Source organism: Schistocerca cancellata, chromosome 2, assembly GCF_023864275.1.
Source record: "Schistocerca cancellata isolate TAMUIC-IGC-003103 chromosome 2, iqSchCanc2.1, whole genome shotgun sequence".
Classification (NCBI taxonomy): Eukaryota; Metazoa; Arthropoda; class Insecta; order Orthoptera; family Acrididae; genus Schistocerca; species Schistocerca cancellata.
Window position 1 is genome coordinate 1,051,878,476 of NC_064627.1, and position 24,700 is coordinate 1,051,903,175.

Here is a 24,700-nt window from a genome sequence, read left to right on the forward strand (position 1 = left end):
ATGAGAATATTGTTAATGTTCAAAATGAGTACAGTTGTTACATGAAGGGGCTTGTTCAAAAACATTCTTTTATCCTTGGTCTGATAACTCCAAATATCCCCATGAAAAGTTTGCCCCAGGAGAGACATTCCCACTTTGTGGCTTTCACACAACACTGCAAAGATAATATACTTTTAGGATTGAGTAATGACTTAAAAATTAAATTTGTGGAAATTGAGGGAGAAATATTACATTGGATCAAGCAGCTCAACTGTCAAAATCTGACATTTGACGAGTTTGAGAAAACGTTCTTGACCAATTGATACTAGGAGTCATGCCTTTCACCTTAGACATTTTTGAGGCAAAAGACACTTGCAGGTTGGATGCTTTAATGTACAGATGCAATTGTCATATGTTCTGTACACACAAGTATTGTTCAACACTGCTAGAAATTGTGCAGTGTACTACAATGAGTCGGGATTACTCTACTAATGTATAACTGCAGATATACAACAAATTTTATGATCAGTGTTTTATATAAGAGACAACTGAGGATATTAAACCCACTCTGCATGATATTTCAGAGGAGCTTGGGAAATGCATAGTGCATTTTCAATTTATAGGAAACCAACACAACAAAAGCTAAGTACCATACTTCATATCTGAACCATTTGTCATGCTAGGTGCTATGGTGTTTGCTGTGAAAATCTCACAACCTGTGCGTGCATTCACAAGTTCTAAACAAGAAAATTGAATGATGTTTGACACTGGTGGCCCCAATATAAATTTTAAGTCAGAATTACTTATCATAATGTACAGTTTAAATCATGATAGCACATTCATTGTAAACTTTCCATTTTCATGGGGCAAACTTGTGCCTGGTGGATGGTATTAATGTGAATGTGTTGTGGTGACAGTGAAATTTAGTGTAGGTGGTATGGTACTCTGGGACTGTTTCTCTTACTTTGGAGTCAAATCTTTAGCTGTGGTCTATATTAAAATGAAGGCAGTGGTAATACCTTAAATTACTACATCCAACCATTTGATATTATCCTTCTTATTCAACTACACATTTTGAAAGAACAAGCTCCCACCTCCAGATTCAGTGAAATGAAACTACATTATCCCCTCACCAAAATACATCCAAAATCATGTTTTGACCAACTGTATACTAAACAAAGTTCTACTGGCAACATTTTAAACCAGCAGTCATCAAACTTGTCTGCTCAAAAGCTTACATTGTCTCTGTAAATTTGTTACTGATCAGCAAAACTCTTAACATCAGTTGATGTGAAACTTCCTGGCAGATTAAAACCGTGTGCCAGATCGAGACTTGAACTTGGGACCTTTACCTTTCATGGGCAAGTGCTCAACCAACAGAGCTACCCAAGCATGACTCATGACCCATCCTCACTGCTTTAGTGGGGGTTTAGTTGATATGTTTGGATTTGGCTGTTAGCTGCATATTATTATAATATATGGCTGTTTTAAAGAATAGCACACTGAGGAAAAAAAAACTAAATTAAGTCTTTTCCACTAAAACATTTTCATCATCATGTCTTTGCTGGCTGTATTTTAGTCAGAGGAAAGTTGTTAATGTGCCTCAAGATGGGAGATTCTTCTCTTGATGAGCATTGCTCAACCAGAAGAGCTAGGTTGCATGGTTGAATGCAGTAAGTCAAGGTATTACTAGTGTCTAACAGCCACTATTTCATGGCTGAAAATAGACAATATTAATGCAGTGGTTGATGAAAATATTTTGGAACATAATGTGCTTCAGATGCAACAGTGCAGTGCAATAACTTTTTGGGAGTGTACCTTCTTTTTATCAGTAACTGTAATGTGGTCTATCCAATAAATCAGAGATAGTTCATCATCATTCAAAGAAAATTACAGTATACTCCCAATAATCAGGACTATACTATCATTGAATTTTCTGGAGAGGTCTGCTGAAAGCTTTGACCTGAACCGTTGCTCAAACTCTTAAAGATGTTTTAGTTGCATGTGAGCTAAATTCTCCCATACATCCAGCAGTAATATTTCCCAATCTACAAGTAAGATGGAAACCAAATCCACTTTTAGCATGTCCATGTAGTGAAATGCCTTCTAAAAAGATTATGAATACTGTAATAATAACAAGTTCCCATTATGGAAGCATTATCATAGCACATTTGGTTTTCGTACAACAGACAGCAATGGAGATTCAAGACTTCCAGCATCACGCTCCTATTACATATTTGCAGATACCTCTGTGATTGTTAGTTAATGTCTTTCCAATACATATATTTCTTTTTCTCTGTCAACAAATCTATAATTTCAAAAATAAGTCTCATTCTGCAGCAGTGTGCATGCTGTTTGAAACTTCCTCACATGTTAACACTGTGTGCCATACCAGGACTGAGACCTGGAGCCTTGTCTTTCATGGGCAATGCTACCAATTGAGCTATCAGCTGTGACTTACTCCTGACTTTTGCAGCTTAAAATACGGCAGGAGGTTTAATATCTGTAATTTCTTTGCAAACCATCACATGTAAATTACCTTCTTATTTGGTGTAATCGCTGCACAAAAAGTGTCAATATTTGGAAAGTGAATAAATTTATTATTACTTGTGTAGTGTCTGTGAGGGAAATTAGTTTTATTTTTGCACTATATATTTTTGGAATCCAGGCTGGTTTTGATGGGGTAGGTCATCTGGGTCAAAACAAGTAACATATTCTAACTAAAAATATGTTCTAAGAGGCCACAGAAAAGTCTTTCATTTATTCCCTAAGTAACAACCATAATTTTTTTTAGTTGTCTAAGTAATAACTTTAAATGACATATACTTTATCAGTTTTATTTCTGGACTTCATTGTCACAGTGGGAATACATAAATATAGGCAGAAGTTATGTAAGTACATCACACATCAAATTCTCTTCTAGTACACTTCTAATATAGTTGAACACCACTGCGGTGCTTGCGAAATGCCTTCTTAGTTAAGAGAGTAATGCCAGTCTTGTTCTCTGCTCATCTAGCCTGTCTTCTTCCTGGAACTTCTTGAAACATTAGGCAAAGGGGAGAGCCTTTCCCATAGCCGTATGCGGTCCTCATAGAACAATCCTTGCTTCATAGTCAGTTGGGAGCCTATCTGTAAGTGGCGTGGTGTTGAAGGTGTCAGGGTCTCCCAGTTGACATTGACCAGGTCTGTCTTCTCTGATGTAGGATTGCTGCAACATATCAAATTTTCTTTGTGTTGTGGTTTTTGTGCTGTGTTCTCTATACTGCATTTTCAGGAAATAGAAGAGAAAACATTTACCGGTAACAAGTTTCTGTGTCATGTCTATTTAGAGTTCACAGGACATCTAACATTTAAAACATAGAAATACAGCTATCAGACACCGATTATTGCTGTTAGATTAGACCTGTTTACAAGACTGAATTTGGAGAATTATTATTTCTTTGTTGATTCAGACTGTTATGGTAAGGTTAATTTGCATAATGTATGAAATATTTAACTAGCCAACTTTGTCCATTAGTGTAATTTTTACTGTGTAGACAATCTGCCACAGGTAAGGTATTGTTTGATTTTTATTACAAATTTCAGTCTAACAATGTCAAACTATTCAGATCTGTGGGTGGAAATTGTGGTAGGTAACTACATCAGCAGCTAAAGCAAATCACAAAAACTGGACTTACAAAATGACAACTAACATTCATCACCTGATGACAACACATCAAAAGTCATACATTAAGTGGTTTAAGTTGCAAGCTCATTGCCTGGGAGCATGAATCAAAGCACAACTGGGAAAAGGTATATCTTTGTGGGAAAGCAAGAGGCATATTAATATGTACAAAGGTGGTAATTGTTGACGCTACATGAACCATGTCTACAATGGACTAAGAAATATAAATATACATGCTAGCTGCAATTAGCAAGGCTTGTTATGATCTCCTATTATCCCACTTACACCTTTAGTGAGCAGTTAATTTCACTCTACTTGTGCATTTATTTACATGAGAAAGTAACTCTGTGCCAAGACCCCACCTTTATAACAAAAAGTCTTCTGCAGAATACTGGACTTAAATTGAGCTTCATTGTATAGAGGAAGGTGGCACAGAGTTCAAAGTGCTGGACACACTTTCATGAGAAGTGGGGACTGAATCAGAAACTGGCCATCCCAATATAGAATTTTTCTTTTCTTCTTTAATCCCTTAACTTCAGTACTGGACTCCTTCTCTGAAAATGCTATTGTTAATTATTTCCGTATCCCTGTCAAATTCAACTTTGTGAACTACGTCTACTGTTCTAATCATGGCAGGACATTAAATTATTTTCTCCTTGAATGGTTTCTCCTTGAATGCCTCCCCCCCCACCCCCCACCACACACACACCAGGGCATTGGAAACCAAGGTGTAGTAGAAAAGAAATAGCAACTTGTGTCTTACAATATCTTAAAGAGTTATCCAAGAACCTTCTTGGGACAGATGTCGTATTTTACTCCAACAATTGTGGAGGGCAACAGAAGGACAAATAAGTACCATAAAGTCAGACTGTGATTCACAGAAATCATGTGACAAAAAGTTTCTATTGTAAAAATCAAATTGATTAAAATGTTCATCCTCTTATATTTCAGATACATGATTGCAATGTATTTGTATGCATTACAAAAGCTGGATATTCAGTCCATTATGCTCAAGTATTTGATTTGTGGTCACACCCAGAATGAGGGAGACGTAGTTTATAGCATCATTGAGAGAGCAGTTAAGAGTGCTAAGAAATCAGGGCCAATTTATGTTCCCAATCAATACATATCAGTCATCTGAAATGCAAAAAAGAAGGGAAATCTGCTACATCTTAGAGAAACGTGTTTTTCAGATTTCAATGACATTAAAGCTTTGTATGAGGAGATGGCTCATTACATAGCCAAGGAAGTTGACGGGAGTATTTTCAAAGTATCAGAAATTAAACTATTTCCATGTGAAAAGGGAAGTGATGTGTTTCAGTATAAGAACAGCTACAAACAGTCCAAGTGGGGACAAGTTCAGTTCAAAGGGAGAAAGAGGCATTTAACAGGGAATGTAGATGGGAGTAATTTGGATCTGAAACCTGCTTATACTATAAAAATGACCCTCTCAGGAAATAAAATTCAAGATTTAAACAATTCAGTTAACAGCAACATCATTCCTAAATATTACAAGGTCTTCTATGATTCTCTTTCCACATAAATGTATTTTGTTGCTTTTACATCATTTGGAAATTCTTAATTTCACTAAGTATATTATTTTATGTCAGTTATAAGATGCAAATAATAAAAATGATAATAAAACAATGAAACTGTAAGAGTGGAAAAAATGTGGTTTAGAGATATATTTCTTTTTTCCCACACACCTTCTTTAGTTGTATTTGTTAATTTCACTAACGATGTCAGAAGAACAATGACACATTTACTTAAAGGGTTGCAAGGGGGTGAATGGGATACTGTTTGAAGGAAATAATTTTTGTATTTTGTAGAGAACCCTTAGTGTCACAATTAGGCCAACTTTCAGTTCCATAGATAATTTTACTGTTTTTTATGAAGTTTTTAAAAAATGTTGTTTGGTTTTCCACCTCTCCTGTAAACAAGTCATATTGTTCTTCTGGAATGGCGATATATAGTTCAGCTATAGATTCTGATCAGTGAGTTTATGACTAACAAAATGTGTGATGTATCTGGCTGTATCTTTTGATTGCATTGACTTAGAAGCTTAAATTTCATACACCACCAAGAGTCTATAGACCTTAGCACTTGATATAAGTTTCAACTTGATACCTTTACCCGTTCCTAAGAAAAAGGGGTCTTAACATAGTCAGACAAACAGACAAAAAAACAAAGTGAGCCTATACAGGTTCCATTTTTACTGATGGAGATAAGAATCCTTAAAGTGATGAGAACATGTTTAGAAGCTACTCTTTATAAATAATTTATTTGCTGTCTGCTCACATTTGCAGAGAAGAAACTTACTCATATGTTAGATAACATTATTTGGAAGCTGCAGTCTGTCAGTTAAGTAAAATTAATAAAAAGCAGTCTCAACAAATATGCTTCTTAATAAACTTAAACATATCAATGACAACATTAACAAATGTTACTGTGGTTCAGGAGTGTATAAACTAACTTGGAAAGACTGTGAAAAAATATACATTGGTCAAACTGTTTGTAATTTTAAAACATGCTTCAAGGAACATGGTGCAGGCGTGTCACACAATAAATCAGTTTCCGTACAAGAACTTACTAATGCCAAACTTCCAGAAAAAGATGTCATGAACAATCTCAAGGTTATACACACCACTTCTAAAGGTTTGCTTCTAAATAGTTTAGAAGAATTGGAAATTTTTGCCCACTACAAGAATAATCCGTCAGCTCTTTTGAATGAACTGCCAGATTTCTGCGATAAAGCATTTTTTGACTTATTTGGAGATATTATTTAAACCAGAAGTTAGCTGATTATCTATTTATACTTCTTCTTATGATTTTGTTTTGTGTTTTACAGTATTTTCATATCACAGCCAGTTTTCATCTTTTAAGGATAGAATGGCAATGAATCTTACAAAAAATACCTGGTTATTTTAGAGTTAATTATCACTTCTATGTAAAAGATGCTGATTTTGTAAAATTTAGCACCATTTCAATGATTTTAGCTTTTTATTTCATTTTTGTAACTGATATTTATAAATTTTTAGTAAAATCTTACTGTCGGTAAAAACTATACAGGGTGAACATTAATAAAACCAACAAACCACAATGGGTGGACTTCTAATGTAAATGGAGGAAAAAAGGTCCTGTGAATATATGTCCAGAAATGCATTGTTGCCACAGTAGATGGTGCTGCCGAATGACAGTTCCTCTCTCCATGTGCTGTGTGTTCCTTGTATGTAGCAGGCTATGTGACTGATGGAGCATACTATAAGGCCACATCCTGTGTAAGCAACATAAGTGACTGACAGCGTGTGACAGCTTCAAGCGACAAAACTCAACCGCGGGTATAGTTACGGAAGTGTCCTACGTGAGTGACATCTGTGTCACTGCCTGTCTTCCGCTGCAACTGGTGGTGTTTGAATTCAAACGTGATTGAATCTTGTCGCTGCAGCACGAGTGTGAGAGCAACAGCCACATGTCTTCTTGGCCAAGCAGTGCAGTGGATCCGACGGCAGCTATGAAATACTTATCACCCAATTTTAAGAAAATTATTTGATGAAAAAATTTGATTCTTCCGCATCTTATAGCTTGATAAGGTGTGCACAGTTACTGTGCTGCACAACATTGAGTACATGGCTGCAGGAAATTTTTAAGAATTTGCAGAAGTAAAATCACACTGTGTAGACTTTCCGTGTATTTCATTTAAGGACATACATTATTGCATATGAAATGTAACCAATATATTTAAATTGTATCTAATGTTGAGACCAGAATGATATTTCTTTTCATTCTAGAGATATTAGTTGTTATATATGCAGATGGGTCGCTCGCGGCATGTCCAAACCTTTCTTGCACTTCGGGAAGCAAGTGGTGGTAAAAATAGTTGTATCTCACAAGCGGTTCAAGATATCAAAATGACGATTTTTGGAAATGACAGCATACAGAAAGGACTATTTTATCATATGATTAACACTCGATAAGTTTTTGTAAATGTGTGGGCAGAGCAAAAACAAGACTGCCTACTAATTTCAGCTTGAGGTTTTGTCCAAATTTTCATAGCCAAAGAAAGAGAGAGAAACAGGTAAACCAGGTATCAAAAGGACCAGCGTGAAGTCTAGTGAAAATATTTAATTGCTTGAAAGTAATCAGGGCAATTAATGAAAACTTAATTAATAGGCTGAGGAAAAATCTAAATATTTCACAAAAAGCTGCTGCCAAGCTATGTAAATTAAGTGTCAAAAATTTCATCTGTTCAAGGCAAAACTATTTTGCACATAAAAAGACACGATGGTGCAGTATTTAAATGTCAAAAAGGTTTCCTTCAAATCAGGTACCAAAGTTAGGATTTTTGAGAACAGAAGACGTTGGAAGGTAAACGAGGAGTCAGTAAGATAATGCTTTCTGAATAAAACTCGAAAATAAAAAAAATGAAAGAAACCAGTCAAATATTTTATGAAATGATTTGTGCAAAAGAAATAAGTAGATCAGAGAAACGTTCTTCACGCCTTTGAATGATGCTCAAAATCATGACCAGAAAATGAGGTGCACCAAACGTTTCCCTAATATTTTTTATTTCATACTTTAAGACAAATCATTTCACAAAATGTTTGACTTTCTTTTCAAAAGATTTACTTTTACATATTATTTAGATTAATTGAAACACTTGGCCTTGACACTGACTGCTGATGAATTACATTCGCAACATCAAATATCTGTAAAATTTCGTGGTTCATTGCAATTTATTAGGAATTTAATGTGTGTGATATACTGGGATAGGAGTGCATGCACTTAAAGATCAAGTACTTTGACAAGACCTTAAAAATATACTCAGCATTGTAGTGTAAACAGTACACATAGAACTTAGTATGCAGAATTGTAACTGAGTAAGCTAAAACACAATATGTGCCTGGCATCGATCCCATGACCTGAACGAAACCGATATCGTAGTCTGCTACGCCACCACTACACCACAGCTAGCTGCGGTAAGATGTTCTTAATATATTTATTTACCGTGATTAGTCATTCTTCCGCATTTATTGGCTGTTAAAATTTCTTGATCTTGTAAAATACATTCGTCTTTAATTTATTGATGAGATAATCGAATGCTCCTCTGCTCATTCATGTGTATTCGAAGAATTTGTTTGGTGATCTTCATAGCTGATGATATGAATTATGAAGTTCTCCATGGAGATTCCTCCCTTTGTAAATTTCATACACAGAATTCCTTTGCACTTAATTTTCTTAAGTAAACATGGTTTTGTAGCCTTACTCTTCAGCTACAGTATTCTACAGTTCAGGGGCACCGTTTTACAGAAACAGCTTTTTGGCTCTTAGCAGCCATCTTGTAATGCGACATGGTCGCTCGCATGCAGGACACTCGAGAATGTCACCCGATGGTGCTGCTTGTTGCTGGAGTGTCACGTATCCAGAAGTCGTTTGCTGTCGGTCACTTCTGTCACTCAAGTAGGACATGGCCTAAGCAGAAGACTGGTCCTGTATTCATGTCGAGAACATGCCAAAATGGTGTTTGTCTATGGCCAAGCAGATTGAAATGGTCAAAAGGCAGCAAGGCTATACCAAAATGGCCAAACAGATGGAAGTGTCTGAGAGGCAGCACAAATATGCCAAAACGAATACCCTCACAGACACAATCACATCCATAACATTTCAAGGCGTTTGTGTGATCAGAGATTCTTTCAGAAAGACAAACATGCAGGGAGGCAGGGGATGTGTATACACCACATTTGGAGGACCAGGTTCTACAAGATATTGAGACAAACCCTATTACAAGCTCCAGGCAAGTGGCCTGCCAAACAGTGTAAGCCAATGCACAATTATGTGTATCCTACATGACAACCACTACTATCCCTATGACAACCGCTACTATCCCTATCACTTGCAACCCCATAGAGGCCACTTTCAACATTTGTTGTGATGTGGATGTGATGCAGCTCTGTACTGTGTTCAGGGATGATTTATTGTCATGGAACACACACTTTCCATTTCCAGAAATATGTTCATAGGACCTTTTTTCCTCCATTTCCATTCATGAATCCAGCCATGTAGTTGTTGGTTTTATTAATGATCATCCTGAATAGTAATGACTTTTTAAAAACTTAAATGTAATTTCATTGCCATTTTTAAAAGACAGAGTTTTGGCAATTACCCATATTTGTGCTAAATAATTTTTGTCTGACTGGGTTTCAGAGAAATATATTCATAAGCACAAATTACAGAAAAAAATTATTTATTGTAATTATGCATTCTCCCCAGTGATTGCTGACCTATTTTTACAATAAGAAAATAGTAAAATAAAATCACTAACAAGAAGTACTTACCCAGTTTTGACAAAATTTGCCCACATTTTTGTCATTCTTTTCACTGTTGTATATTCAGGATCTGTGTTAACAAATTCGGGGACCAATGCCGAGATGTAGAATAAGTAGATGAGGTCATCATGATGGGAAACACCTTTCAAAAAAAAGAAAAAAAGACATAAATAATAGGGAAAACAGAAATATTCTGTTAGCATATACGCTTTTCTTACCTAAAAAGACAATTTTTTCATCCATATTAGACAGAAATGATCATAAGTACAGGTATTTCAGTCACAAAGCCTGAGTATAATAATTGGAACATCATCTTATTGAAAATTAAATTATTGAGAAAAAATTATGTACTTGCCAGAAAATAGTACAATGTACGAAAAACTTTTCCTAAATAGATGCACATTAAGGTATGCTAGTTACAAAGTTGAAGAGCTCATCGTTGTGTTCTCACATAAGATAAATCTAAAGCTGCAGGCCAAAACATGTCTTACCTCCTTGGCAAAAGCTGCTGACAGATTTCCAAGGTGGAAGTCTTATTCATTGTAGATCACTCAAAAGATCAGCAAATCTTAAATGACATTGAGCAACTACTGAATAAGTTGACAAAGTGGCAGTGGAATTGACTTTTTCACACTGAACTCTGGATTTGATTTTGGAGATTTGGGCTTTTGTTAGCATTTTGATAACTTACATTCACAAGGCGAACCCTTTTTGTCCAATCACAACATAAGAATAAGAATTAAAAACTTCCTGGTAGATTAAAACTGTGTGCCAGACCAAAGCTCAAACTCGAGACATCTGCCTTTTGTGGGAAAGTGTTCTACAATCACGAGTGAGTTGTGCCTGGTTAGCTCTGTTGGTAGAGCACTTGGCCATGAGAGGCAAAGGTCCTGAATCCATGTCTTGGCTGGCACACATTTTTAACCTGCCAGTGCACAGTCTGTTGCAGAGTGAAAATTTTATTCTGGAAACATCCCCCACACTGTGGCCAAGCCTTGTCTCGACAGTATCCTTTCTTCCAGGATGCTTATCTTGCACAGTTCTCAGGAGAGCTTCTGTGAAGATTGGAAGCATAGGGTATGAGATACTGCAGGAGTAAAGTTGTGAGGATAGGTCATGAGTTATGCCTGGGTAGCTCAGTCAGTAGAGCACTTGTTCACAAAAGGCAAGGTCTGGCACATGGTTTTAATCTACCACAAAGTTTCATATCACCAGACACTCTGTTGCAGGGTGAAAATTTCATTCAAGAGTAAAAAACATTAATTTATCTTCAAGTGCTCTGCTGTGAAAACAATCTGTTTGTAAGACATGGCCACAGCAGTATGTGAACTGCCAATACAGTACCTAGGTGCTGAATCACACTACCATTCTGCAGAGAAAAAGTGAATTTTGTGGTGTTCACAGGATTAGCAATGAAGGAAGAATCCCCACTATGTTAACAAAATATCTCAGGGTACTCTTGAAGCAGAATGGTTGTGATTAAAGGCAGATTACAGTGCCTATAAGAAAACATAAACAACAGGTATCAATCTTAATGGAAGACTGAAACTATATGATGGATTATGGTATGAACCCAGATCCAGCTCTGGGTTTGAGTCCCAGTTTAGCACAAGGTTTAAATCCCTTAGGAAGTTTCAAAAAAACACACACTCCAATGCAGACTGAATAATACATTCTTGTAGATATTAAGGCAATGGATCATTGTTATAATGGTAAAGCAACTCTGACTATCAAACATTAATAGTCATATTACATTGGCTTCTATGATAAAGACTACTGAACTATTACTGAATGGAAGAGAGAAAGGGGGGAGAAAGGGGAGCATTACAATGATCCTTTGAGTAGGCAACTTCTTTGCCATACACCATCAGGTGATTAAGGAAGGATACATGTATGGCGGCCATGAGTGAGGAACATAAAAATAATACTTTACAATTCTCTTATGGATATGAAATGTTGGTATAGTAATGAAATGTAGTTGAATAGATAAAAAATATCTACTCATGAAGTGAAAGCAGGAGAAAACACATATAAAGATTTGAAATTTGCAAGATTTCAAGGCCAGTGGCTCTATCTTCTGGCAGAAGGGCTGAAGGGAAAGGAAGAGGGATGAAGGAAATGAACTGGTGATGTGTGATAAATGGTGAGAGTTCAGAAAATTCATCCAAAATCCTGGGTCAGGGGTTTCCCTGCTGGCTTTAAATTTCTTTTTAAATTAGTGTCTGCTAATGGAGGAATGTCTTACCATATGGAGTTTGTGTTCCTGGTAAGTATGCCCAGCTGTACCTGCCCTGGTAAACAAAATGGTAATAATATACAGGTGCTGTGTTCCGCCGAGACACTAGCTTGGCTGCACGATCCTCTGGGAATATCACAATGATGTCAGAATATAACTGCAAAAAAGAATATGAAAATAAGTTAATGCAAAAACAATCAAAGAATAGTCTTAAAAGACAAAATACAAGTAAGTGAATCAGACAATATAAGAGTAAAGAAGACCACTGACTGAACAGCAGAAGCATGAGTCATCAACAGGCACACACAAAAGAGAAAGAAAATTTCCTAGCTTTTAGAATAAATACAGTGTCGAGTTAGAGTACACTCACACACTTGCATTTTGGCTGGTGGACTAGGGTGCCATGGAGGTTGTACTGGGTTGACCCTAGTGAGGGGCTCAGTGAAACCCTTTGCACAAACTAAAATTACCTAAGCACCTTGTCCAGAGACAGATCTCCTATGCCTTGTCTCTCCTGTATACCCCCTGTCCTGTCACAAAGGAGCACTCCTCTCGTGACACAGTACCACCCAGGACTGTAGCAACTGAAACATACTCTCTGCTGGGGTTTCACCTACCTCTCATTATCCCCACTATCCTCTCCACCATCCTCCTCACCCCTTCAACAGTGGTACTCCACCATCCACCAAACCTATGCAGTTTCCTTGTCCATCTCTAGTCCATCCCTGTTCCCAGTCCCTTGCCTCATAGCTCTTATCCCTGCAATAGACCTAGGTGTAAGACCTGTCCCATACATCCTCCCACTACCACCTTCTCCAGCCCTGTCACTGGCCTCTCCTCCCCATCAAAGGTAAGGCTACATGTCAAAGCAGCCACCCTGGTCTACAAACTTAGCTGCATATTCTGTGGCATTTTCTACGTGGGCATGACAACTGACAAGCTCTCTGTCCACATGAACGGCTACAGCCAAACTGTGGCAAAGAGAAAGCTGGACCACCCAGCTGTCGACCATGCTGCCCAGCATGATGTGCTTAACTTCAGTGACTGCTTTGCAGCCTGTGCCATTTGGATTCTTCCTACCAACATCAGATTTTCTGAATTTTGCAGGTGGGAACCCTCCCTACAACATATCCTTCATTACTGCAACCCTCCTGGCCTCAACCTTAACTAGTCTGTATCCTCCCCCCTACCTATCCCCTTCTGTGTTTCCACTCCAGCACGATACACACCTTCTATCCCACTTGCCAGTCTTTTTCCCTTCTCTGCTTTTCTCTTCTCCCCTATCCATTTGCCCTTCCTTGTCCCTCAGCACAGCCTCTTGACTCTGCACGTAGCAACCATATCCTGCCCCACCATGCAAGTACATGCTCCCAAAGACAGCATTGCATCATCCCCCCCCATCACTACCCTGTTGTCCAAGCAAATTGCTGCTCACGTTAGATGCATTCGCAGACTACAGTTGGGCCCCAGCATCCAAAGAAAGTAGTCATGCATTTGTGAGTTGTGTTTGTGAGAATGTGTGTGTGTTTTCCATTTTGAAAGAATGACACTTTTGTTTGAAAATGTAAAAGTTTAGCAGTCATTTTCATTGTGGCTGTCTGTGACTCAGTCTCTCCTCTGTGTGATGAGTAGCAATACATTCTTTTCATATATTGTTGTTGTTCCATCCTGGGCTTTCCATTGTTTGAATGGAAGACAATATGTAGATTTGCAGCAGTAGGCTACGGAGCGGTGACCCCAATAATGTCCAACCCTCATATTCTACATGATATTTTTACATAAACATGGCTAACAGACACAGATGGTGTGCAACTGCTTTTCAGGGAGTAGCTTTCATTCAGAACGTATGGCACCAAACAAACTGTCTAGGCCAGCAGCATCATTTATTCAGTTGTTTGATATTCTAAGGAAAATGTTGGCAAAGATAAGGCCATTATGCTTGAACCTTCCCACACTGCCAAATACCAGAGATATAACAGGTCTCCCTAAATGTACCTGCCAACTGCCATCCATCTATTCTCAATTTGTAATACTTAAAACTCTTTTGATTTTTCAGTGTCTTCCACAGTACCTCTTCTTCCCTTCCCTTTCCACCCTGTTGTGTTCTCAGTTTTTCTGTCTGTCATCATTTGTTTGTGTAACTGAAAAATTTTCTTTATTTTTCTTAATTGTCTCTCCTCCCCTCCTCTTCTGCACTTTTTGTTTAAAATATTCTGTTAATTTTTTGCCACAATCTTTTCTTCTGCTCTGTGTCCTGTGATTTCCTTTAAAGCTCAGCTATCATCTTACATTACATGCAGCCCATTATAAGTATTTTGGAATGTAAATCTAAATTTGAAGTCTAGCAGAAGACATATTTAAGGGTATCCATTAATTCTGCACAATTTATTTGATGATTGCCTTTGTATGCTTCATAAAGGTGCAAACAACTTCATGATATCTTGGAACATCTGAACCTATCTGTCCTAATATAGACTCTATCATCAAACTTGTAAATGAGAGTTAGGCATTTTTCCTTAATACATGAGTTAGTAAAAAGAACAGATGACCCACTGGGAAATGAAGCATAATATATACACATGTCCAGTTTTTTATGTTCCCGAAGAAACACGGCACATCCATCTCTCCATGGGATAGGAATTCTGTTGTGGACACTTTAAAGGAATTTTCCATTTTTCCATCTAAGGCAGTAAATGAAACCACGTGGAAGAATTAAATCAGAGGAGACAGATGGGGTCCGAAGAGCATTTTTACGCATACTTAGTTCAAGTCCAATATAAAAACAACTGCACCACCTCACATGGTAGAATCTTAAAAACACATTATAGTCTACTGTTACTTCTGGTTTGTTCACTGTGTACTATATCTTTCTTGTTAATTGGTTGCAACAGTTTTATTCTTGTACATATATTTCACAATTTTATTTCCCTATGTTGAAGGAACCCTAAAAAATAGACATTCTATTATTTTTGCTATTTTATGTATCTGTCTCACAGCAGCAGCAGATGTCCTTCTGTCTCTCAGATTCTGTTGTTAATATTAAATTTTACTTTCATTTTGATTTTTTAAACATAGCACCAACTTGACCTCTGCCACTTCTCATAATTAAATTTGCTGCCTTACTTACTTGTCCAAGAGCAACTCCAGTCTCATTAGCTGTTTGTCTATCATTAAAGTAAAATTCCTTTACTTGCTGAATCAATTCTGCTAGCTCTGTAGCATTTCTGTCTTGGAAGAGACCAGTTAAAAGTGCTGTCACATAATTATCTACTGCGGACTGTGAAAAATTGCCTTCAAGAGTTTCTGAAATATTAAGAAGTACCATTACAATGACATAGTTGTTGTAATATCTACACATGAACAAGAAAATTATTTTCTTTTTCTCTATCTGATTTTTTCTCTCTTTTAAACACATCTGCTCATCCACACACACACACACACACACACACACACACAAACACACAAACACACACACACACACACACACACACACACACACACACACACACATTGATATTTTCATAGTGGTGGACAGACTTAGAACTTACAGACAATATTGCTGCCTTGTTTAATGTACATGCATTAACATCACACAAAAAGCTTTTAGAAAATGTTACATATTCCTGATTTTTTGCAAAGCGTGTAACTTCATATAGTTTGAAGCATCTGGCTCCTAGTTGTATGCTGTATTTCATCTCCTCAGAATACTTATTGAAGGAGCTATATTAAGGCTGTGGGAGAAAATGCTTCTGTATTCAATATCTATATCTACATCTACATCCATACTCCGCAAGCCACCTGACGGTGTGTGGCAGAGGGTACCTTCAGTACCTCTATCGGTTCTCCCTTCTATTCCAGTCTCGTATTGTTAGTGGAAAGAAGGATTGTCGGTAAGCCTCTGTGTGGGCTCTAATCTCTCTGATTTTATCCTCATGGTCTCTTCGCGAGATATACGTAGGAGGGAGCAATATACTGCTTGACTCTTCGGTGAAGGTATGTTCTCGAAACTTTGACAAAAGCCCGTACCGAGCTACTGAGCGTCTCTCCTGCAGAGTCTTCCACTGGAGTTTATCTATCATCTCCGTAATGCTTTTGCGATTACTAAATGATCCTGTAACGAAGCGCGCTGCTCTCTGTTGGATCTTCTCTATGTCTTGTATCAACCCTATCTGGTGCGGATACCACACTGCTGAGCAGTATTCAAGCAGTGGGCGAACAAGCGTACTGTAACCTACTCCCTTTGTTTTCGGACTGCATTTCCTTAGGATTCTTCCAATAAATCTCAGTCTGGCATCTGCTTTACCGACGATCAACATTATATGATCATTCCATTTTAAATCACTCCTAATGCGTACTCCCAGATAATTTATGGTATTAACTGCTTCCAGTTGCTGACCTGCTATTTTGTAGCTAAATGATAAAGGGTCTATCTTTCTGTGTATTCGCAGCACATTACACTTGTCTACATTGAGATTCAATTGCCATTCCCTGCACCATGCGTCAATTCGCTGCAGATCCTCCTGCATTTCAGTACAATTTTCCATTGTTGCAACCTCTCGATACACCACAGCATCATCCGCAAAAAGCCTCAGTGAACTTCCGATTTCATCCACCAGGTCATTTATGTATATTGTGAATAGCAACGGTCCTATGATACTCCCCTGCGGCACACCTGAAATCACTCTTACTTCGGAAGACTTCTCTCCATTGAGAATAACATGCTGCGTCCTGTTATCTAGGAACTCCTCAATCCAATCACACAATTGGTCTGATAGTCCATATTCTCTTACTTTGTTCATTAAATGACTGTGGGGAACTGTATCGAACGCCTTGCGGAAGTCCAGAAACACGGCATCTACCTGTGAACCCGTGTCTATGGCCCTCTGAGTCTCGTGGACGAATAGCGCGAGCTGGGTTTCACATGACCGTCTTTTTCGAAATCCATGCTGATTCCTACAGAGTAGATTTCTAGTCTCCAGAAAAGTCATTATACTCGAACACAATACGTGTTCCAAAATTCTACAACTGATCGACGTTAGAGATATAGGTCTATAGTTCTGCACATCTGTTCGACGAGCCTTCTTGAAAACGGGGATGACCTGTGCCCTTTTCCAATCCTTTGGAACGCTACACTCTTCTAGAGACCTACGGTACACCGCTGCAAGAAGGGGGCAAGTTCCTTCGCGTACTCTGTGTAAAATTGAACTGGTATCCCATCAGGTCCAGAGGTCTTTCCTCTTTTGAGCGATTTTAATTGTTTCTCTATCCCTCTGTTGTCTATTTCGATATCTACCATTTTGTCATCTGTGCGACAATCTAGAGAAGGAACTACAGTGCAATCTTCCTCTGTGAAACAACTTTAGAAAAAGACATTTAATATTTCGGCCTTTAGTCTGTCATCCTCTGTTTCAGTACCATTTTGGTCACAGAGTGTCTGGACATTTTGTTTTGATCCACCTACCGCTTTGACATAAGACCAAAATTTCTTAGGATGTTCTGCCAAGTCAGTACATAGAACTTTACTTTCGAATTCATTGAACGCCTCTCGCATAGCCCTCCTCACACTACATTTCGCTTCACGTAATTTTTGTTTGTCTGCAGGGCTTTGGCTATGTTTATGTTTGCTGTGAAGTTTCCTTTGCTTCTGCAGCAGTTTTCTAACTCGGTTGTTGTACCACAGTGGCTCTTTTCCATCTCTTACGATCTTGCTTGGCACATACTCATCTAACGCATAATGTACGACGGTTTTGAACTTTGTCCACTGATCCTCAACACTATCTGTACTTGAGACAAAACTTTTGTGTTGAGCCAACAAGTACTCTGAAATCTGCCTTTTGTCACTTTTTCTAAACAGAAAAATCTTCCTACCCTTTTTAATATTCCTATTTACGGCTGAAATCATCGATGCCGTAACTGCTTTATGATCGCTGATTCCCTGTTCTGCGTTAACTTTTTCAAATAGTTCGGGTCTGTTTGTCACCAGAAGGTCTAATATGTTATCACCACGAGTTGGTTCTCTGTTTAACTGCTCAAGGTAGTTTTCAGATAAAGCACTTAAAAAAATTTCACTGGATTCTTTGTCCCTGCCACCCGTTATGAATGTTTGAGTCTCCCAGTCTATATTCGGCAAATTAAAATCTCCACCCAGAACTATAACATGGTGGGGAAATCTACTCGAAATATTTTCCAAATTATCCTTCAGGTGCTCAGCCACAACAGCTGCTGAGCCAGGGGGCCTATAGAGACATCCAATTATCATGTCTGAGCCTGCTTTAACCGTGACCTTCACCCAAATCATTTCACATTTCGGATCTCCGTCAATTTCCTTCGATACTATTGCACTTCTTATCGCTATAAACACACCTCCCCCTTCACTGTTCAGCCTGTCTCTGTGGTATACATTCCAATCTGAGTTTAGAATTTCACTACTGTTTACATCTGGTTTCAGCCAACTTTCTGTCCCTAGTACTATGTGTGCATTGTGACCATTTATTAATGAGAGCAGTTCTGGGACCTTTCTATAGACGCTCCTGCAGTTTACTATTAGCACATTAATATTGTTATTCCCTGTTGCATATTGCCTACTCCTACCTTGCCGCGTCTCAGGAGGCGTCTTGTCGGGCCTAGGGAGGGGATTCTCTAATCTAAAAAAACCCCATGTGTACTCCACACGTACTCCGCTACCCTTGTAGCCGCTTCCGGCGTGTAGTGCACGACTGACCTATTTAGGGGGACCCTACATTTCTCCACCCGATAGCGGAGGTCAAGAAATTTGCACCCCAGATCTCCGCAGAATCGTCTGAGCCTCTGGTTTAAGCCTTCCACTCGGCTCCAAACCAGAGGACCGTGATCGGTTCTGGGAACGATACTACAAATAGTTAGCTCTGATTCCACCCCGCGAGTGAGGCTTTCCACCTTCACCAATTCCGCCAACCGCCTGTACGAACTGAGGATGACCTCTGAACCCAGACGGCAGGAGTCATTGGTGCTGACATGAGCAACAATTTGCAGTCGGGTGCTTTGCAGACAAACTTTTTCACTTTGCTGAATTTAGAATAAGACATTGGATTGTTTGTTATGATTTTGTCAAGAAATGTAATCACATAGGTCACATAACATCTGGAAGGTCGATTCAAATTTAAGGCCCAGGAAGTAATTGGGTTTTGTCAAGCGTGTAAGCAAGTGAGTTACCATGGTGGTGCAAGAACCTCTTTCCCGCTAGCTTCCATTGTGTGACACACACAATGCCAGTTACTACCCTCTGTTCTATAAGTATGGCTTTTATGGTAAAGAAAGTGTTGTCCATACTCCCTGCCTCCTTCACCTTTGAGTACAGTGGTGGAATCTCTGACTCCTACTTTATCTTCATGATGGATTGATGCATCCATCTTTCATTAACAGATATATTGTTGAATACTGATTCTTATTTAAGCCAATCAAACAGAAATCAAAATAAGAGCATTCTGTTGCTTGCTTTGGTCTTTTCTATCCACTGACAGATATTTCAGATGGCTAATTGTTCAAACCCAAGATTAAATACCTGTAGTGGTTAAGGCACCAACCACCCTCTCCTTGGTCTCTACCCATAAAACTAATATTTTGGATGTAGCCATTTCCATGTGCATGGACTTAACATCTCTTCCACATATTATTACACATATGTGTAAGTGAACCATAATACAGATTACTAACGTATTGGCAGCCAGGTGAGTTCATCTTTGGTTGATCCACTTATCAAAGGAATTTGAGCAAAATTCCCTTTAAGAAGCTGTTCTGTGACATCAGCTGTTATAAATCTTTCAGCTCCATCTCCAAGATCTTGCTCAACGACATAACCAAATGCACTTGGGGTACTGCTGTTCCATTGCTAGAAATACAAAACAGAATACTATAATTAATAGCTAATAATTTCAGCTGTTTAACTATTAATAAAGTGCTCAATTAATAAAGGGCTCAAATTTATGGCTCAGTTTCCAAGTGAGTGAGTAATATGAGAGGCACTCCAAAAGAAATGCACACCACTTTTTTTCAACAATTTCAGCTTTTTGTTCTATGTTCTCGCTAATCACAAAGGTCATAGAAATAGTTCTTGTGCTTATATGCAAATTTATATCAACTCATTTCCACATACCACACAGCTGTAGCATCTATGAACATGACTGCTACATTTGATGTTTGTTTAAAGCAACATGCTGTTAGGGAGTTCCTGTGTTATGAGAATGAGAGAGTGACAAATATCCACAAGAGACTGAAGAAGATGTATGGGGATGTGACTGTTGATCACACTACAGTTACAGTAGATTTTGGGCAAGCAGATTATCTGGTGAAGCAGACACTCCAATACTTGAGACCTCCAACATGGCACCAGACTGAGCAACGCACAGACTCCTGACAATATACAACTTATTCATAATCTGATTTTGGCTGACAAATGCGTAACAGTGAATGAACTGTCAATCCAAGTGGGAATAGGAGAAGGAATTGTGTGTCAAATATTGTGACACATGAAGCTGAAAAAAGTTGGTGCCAGGTGGGTCCCGAGGATGTTCATATATGTTCACAAAGAAACACAGAGGACAGTACGCAGCAAATGCTTGGAACTGTGCAAGAATTCTTGAGATGACTTCCTTGTAAGAATTGTGATGGGATATGAAATGTGGTTGCATCACTGTGAACTGGAAACAAAATGGCAATCGAATGAGAAGTTCCGCCTTATGCAAGACACCTTTTTTCTTTTGTTTCACCCATACATGTTTCGGCACTTTTGTGCAATCATCAGTGGGGTCCATTTTTATTTTTAACTGTAAATTTGTTGTTAACATATTAACATTTGCATCGTTTACAACATTATGTAAAAGTTGCATTTATAACTTAATTGGCGAAAAGTAACATACCTTATATTATGTTATTGTCCTCTTGTTTTGGTAGCTGTTATGCAGAGGACAGTAACACAATGTAATGTATGTTGCTTTTCGCCAATTATGTTATAAATGCAACTTTTACATAATGTTGTAAATGACGCAAATGTTAATATGTTAACAACAAATTTACAGTTAAAAATAAAAATAGAACCCACTGATGATAGCACAAAAGTGCTGAAACATGTATGGGTGAAACAAAAGAAAAAAGGTGTCTTGCATGAGGCGGAACTTCTCATCCCATTTTCTTAGCAAGCACGGAGACAACAAGAAGAACTGCACCACAAGATGATTAAAATGGCAATCAATGGAATAGCATCATACAAACACACTGAAGAAGAAGAAATTCCAAACTGCACAATCAGCAGAAAAAGTAATGGCTACTGTGTTTATTGATTCAGAATAAATGTTGCTTGTGGACATCTTGCTACAGAGAACTGTCAAGAAATCAGTTCTGGCACATACGTGGCAACCCTTGAAAAACTTCCAAGTTCAAAAATGCTGTGTTTGACAATGTCAGAAGAAACACAATGTATTCTGTTCCACAATAGTGCCTGACCAAACATCAGGGAGAAGACCACAGCTGAGATCACAAAGCTTGAGTGGACGACATTGAAGCAACCATTCCACAGCCCTGATCTGATACCATGTGATTGCTACCTCTTTGTTAAATGGAAGGAGTTCTTCACAGAATGAGATTTGAAGATGATGATGCCCTCATGAAGGCCAATAAACAGTGGCCCACAAGTGTTGGTCCTGAGTTCTACTGTGCAGGTGTACAAACCTTAGTTCCATGATAGCGTAAGGCAGTTGACAGGGATGGAGATTATGTGGAAAAGTCACACTTTGTCTCTGAATTGTGTATCAACATACTGTAAAATATCAAAGGCATGGAATATAAATTGGATGTTTAAAAAACACTGCATTTCTTTTGGAGTGGCCCTCATATGCAGGACAGGGTATCTTTTCTTATAAACATGAGGTAGACAATTGATTATACATTGCACACAAAAACAATAGTTAATATTACTGAAAAAGTACTCTGAGTAAAGAAAAAGTAAAGTCTGTGTCCTGCGCCGATGACGAGGCTATTGGCCAAACTATAGGTAGAGTAAATACTTTTGCCTCATTGATAGAAGTATAAGTGGACCTGGAGCCATGAGGAGTGAGGAAAAAGCCTCACCACTATTGGTTTAGCATATGTCACTATCTTCTTCACACAACATAATGACATGACATTTCCAAAAATGTACCTATTGGATGTGATTATTATTAACACTGAATGACCAATTCATAATTTACAGTAAATGAATCACACTTAACTCCACAGACACATTGTTGTGCTAGCAGTAATGAACATATAAAAAATACTAACTATAGTTTATAAAGAAGTTACATATAGTACATTAGACATCAGTCAAATGAAATACTAGGTAAGTTTTGATAATACACTTCTTACACTTTACATAAATGTATGACCAAGATCTAATGATTTATAATATCCATAATTTTGTAAGCTTCTGGCGGTGACATATTAAACTGTTGAAACTGGTAAAGCAAAATAAAAATATCTCTGCAACTGATGACTGAATTTTATTCTGATAAATATACTACAGTTGCTGAGGAAATAAGAGCTATGAATAAAATTGTCTACATATATAAAAAGCAGGTGGCATAATCCTCCACAATCTGGAGTACTTTACCTGTTAATTGATATTAACAAATAACTGCCAGCAACTTTTTCTTATGCATTTTTATCAAAACAACAAGTAATAAAGTGCTCACATATAAAATTGCTGCTGATTCTGCAATTTCAAAAGCATCCTTTCCTTTCAGGCAGTTAATAATCTCTTCTGAAGTTGTATCAGTGCAGTTCACCAACCTTGCTTGCAGTCTGGCTTGCCCCAGTGGGTCAGTAATGCCTTTTGTCAAATCAGCACCACTCATTGCTATACCTCGGTGGAAAAGGCCTGGGGGAAAAACAAGAAGTATGTAGATAGTTGCTACCTGCAGCCAATGGTTTTCATCATAGAAACCACAATTTTACTTTACTCACACAGTGAACTGCAAGCCTGTATAATCAAGGACAGTCGATAAGGATTCATATTCAGAGTAGGTTGAAATATAGGTTCTGCAATTGCTCTGGTAACACCCCTATATTTTCTACTTGATGAAATTTGTTTTTGGACAACAATCATCTAATAAATTACAAATTTATTTTAAAAGGAATGTTTTCCAGATTGTTATTATTCAGATAGAAATTCATCTTTAACTGATTCCTATGGTGCAGTTGGCTTTTTAAAGGAAAATTTTGACTTCACTTGCTGAAACATTGACCTATACTGGGTTAAAGTAATATATATCCTAATTATAGACATGTGTTTGATTCCATCTACTATTTAAAAATTTGGAAAATAATTTAATTTAAAGAGAATACCATATACGTCAAAGTATAACAATTACTAATGCTCATATTGCTTTCTAAAAAGTAAGAGCTGATAAAAAATATTTAAAAATGTACTTGAGTTACTGAGTAATACAATGCAATGTGGGTTAATTATATCATGTTATTAACTGAAAATACATTCGCATAAACTATATGAAATGTGTCTGTTTATATAATTTTGAAGTATTGGTGTAAATAAACTCCATCTTAGACCATATACAGAACTATGAAACAAAGTATAGTGGAAATTGTATAGTATTCTTAGAAGCAACAAGTAATGCTCTATATGTAATTGGGGCATAATAGCATTTTTGACTAGGAATTGCAAATTCTATTCAGCAAACTCGTCTTTGTTAAGGATTATTAAAATTCTTTACAATGTTTGTGGTTAAAATACTGCATAAGAATAGCATGACAGTAATATTTTTGTTTGATCTGCAGTGGTTTCAGTGTATTAGGTTTTGGACAATCATCACTGATCCACTCATTAGTGAATAAATGCTAGTAAAAGGAAAAGGTTACCTAATGTGTGCTTTTATATTTATGAAAACCTTTATTGTGAAATGTGACATGTACTTAATTGTCAAAACTATCGACACCAAGCCAATAATGAAGTTTACAACATGATTAGGTCAGAATATTAAAATGTCATTTATGTATGCTAACCCAAAGTAAGCAGAATATTTTAGTCAAACAGATTAGCACAACTATGTATGACATAACAACTAAAATGACCTGTAGCAAAGGAAAATGTCATATGACATCAAGTATACATGCTCAAATAAAAAATGAAAAGTGTTCCAGTGTTTGGTACATATACCCTGTAATGAAGAGCATCAAAGTCTGATGTTGTTTATTACAAGTTAAACATACCAAATGCTTGTAATCTTTACTACTGTGTTTGTAACTTCACAGATGTTCAAATTTCATTCTGACAAAGACATCCTTACAGGTGTTAAACCTAGGTCAATGAATTAAAAATTATTTGAAACCAGTTGGCTGTTTTATTTCTCCATTGAAACTTGTATACCATTGCTGAGAGATAGCCATGTTCAAAACTGTAATTTTTCAGTGTGTTTATCCGTCTTAACAGTTCCATTCACAGTTGGCAGTGATGACAAAACTTCAACTTGC

The 24,700-nt window shown here is 37.6% G+C and overlaps 1 protein-coding gene across 1 annotated transcript in view; it reads right to left on the reverse strand.

Moving 5' to 3' along the window:
- Positions 1-2,800: 2,800 nt before the first annotated feature.
- The window catches only part of LOC126163038 (esterase E4-like), a 56,035-nt gene continuing 34,135 nt past the window's right edge, over positions 2,801-24,700 (reverse strand). The window contains exons 5-10 of the mRNA XM_049919913.1: positions 22,906-23,090; positions 19,895-20,069; positions 15,330-15,505; positions 12,212-12,359; positions 9,976-10,108; positions 2,801-3,187 (exon numbers count right to left, since the gene is read on the reverse strand). Coding sequence (XP_049775870.1) covers positions 2,992-3,187; positions 9,976-10,108; positions 12,212-12,359; positions 15,330-15,505; positions 19,895-20,069; positions 22,906-23,090 — 1,013 coding nt within the window. The 3' untranslated portion in view covers positions 2,801-2,991. The remainder of the gene's footprint in view (positions 3,188-9,975; positions 10,109-12,211; positions 12,360-15,329; positions 15,506-19,894; positions 20,070-22,905; positions 23,091-24,700) is intronic.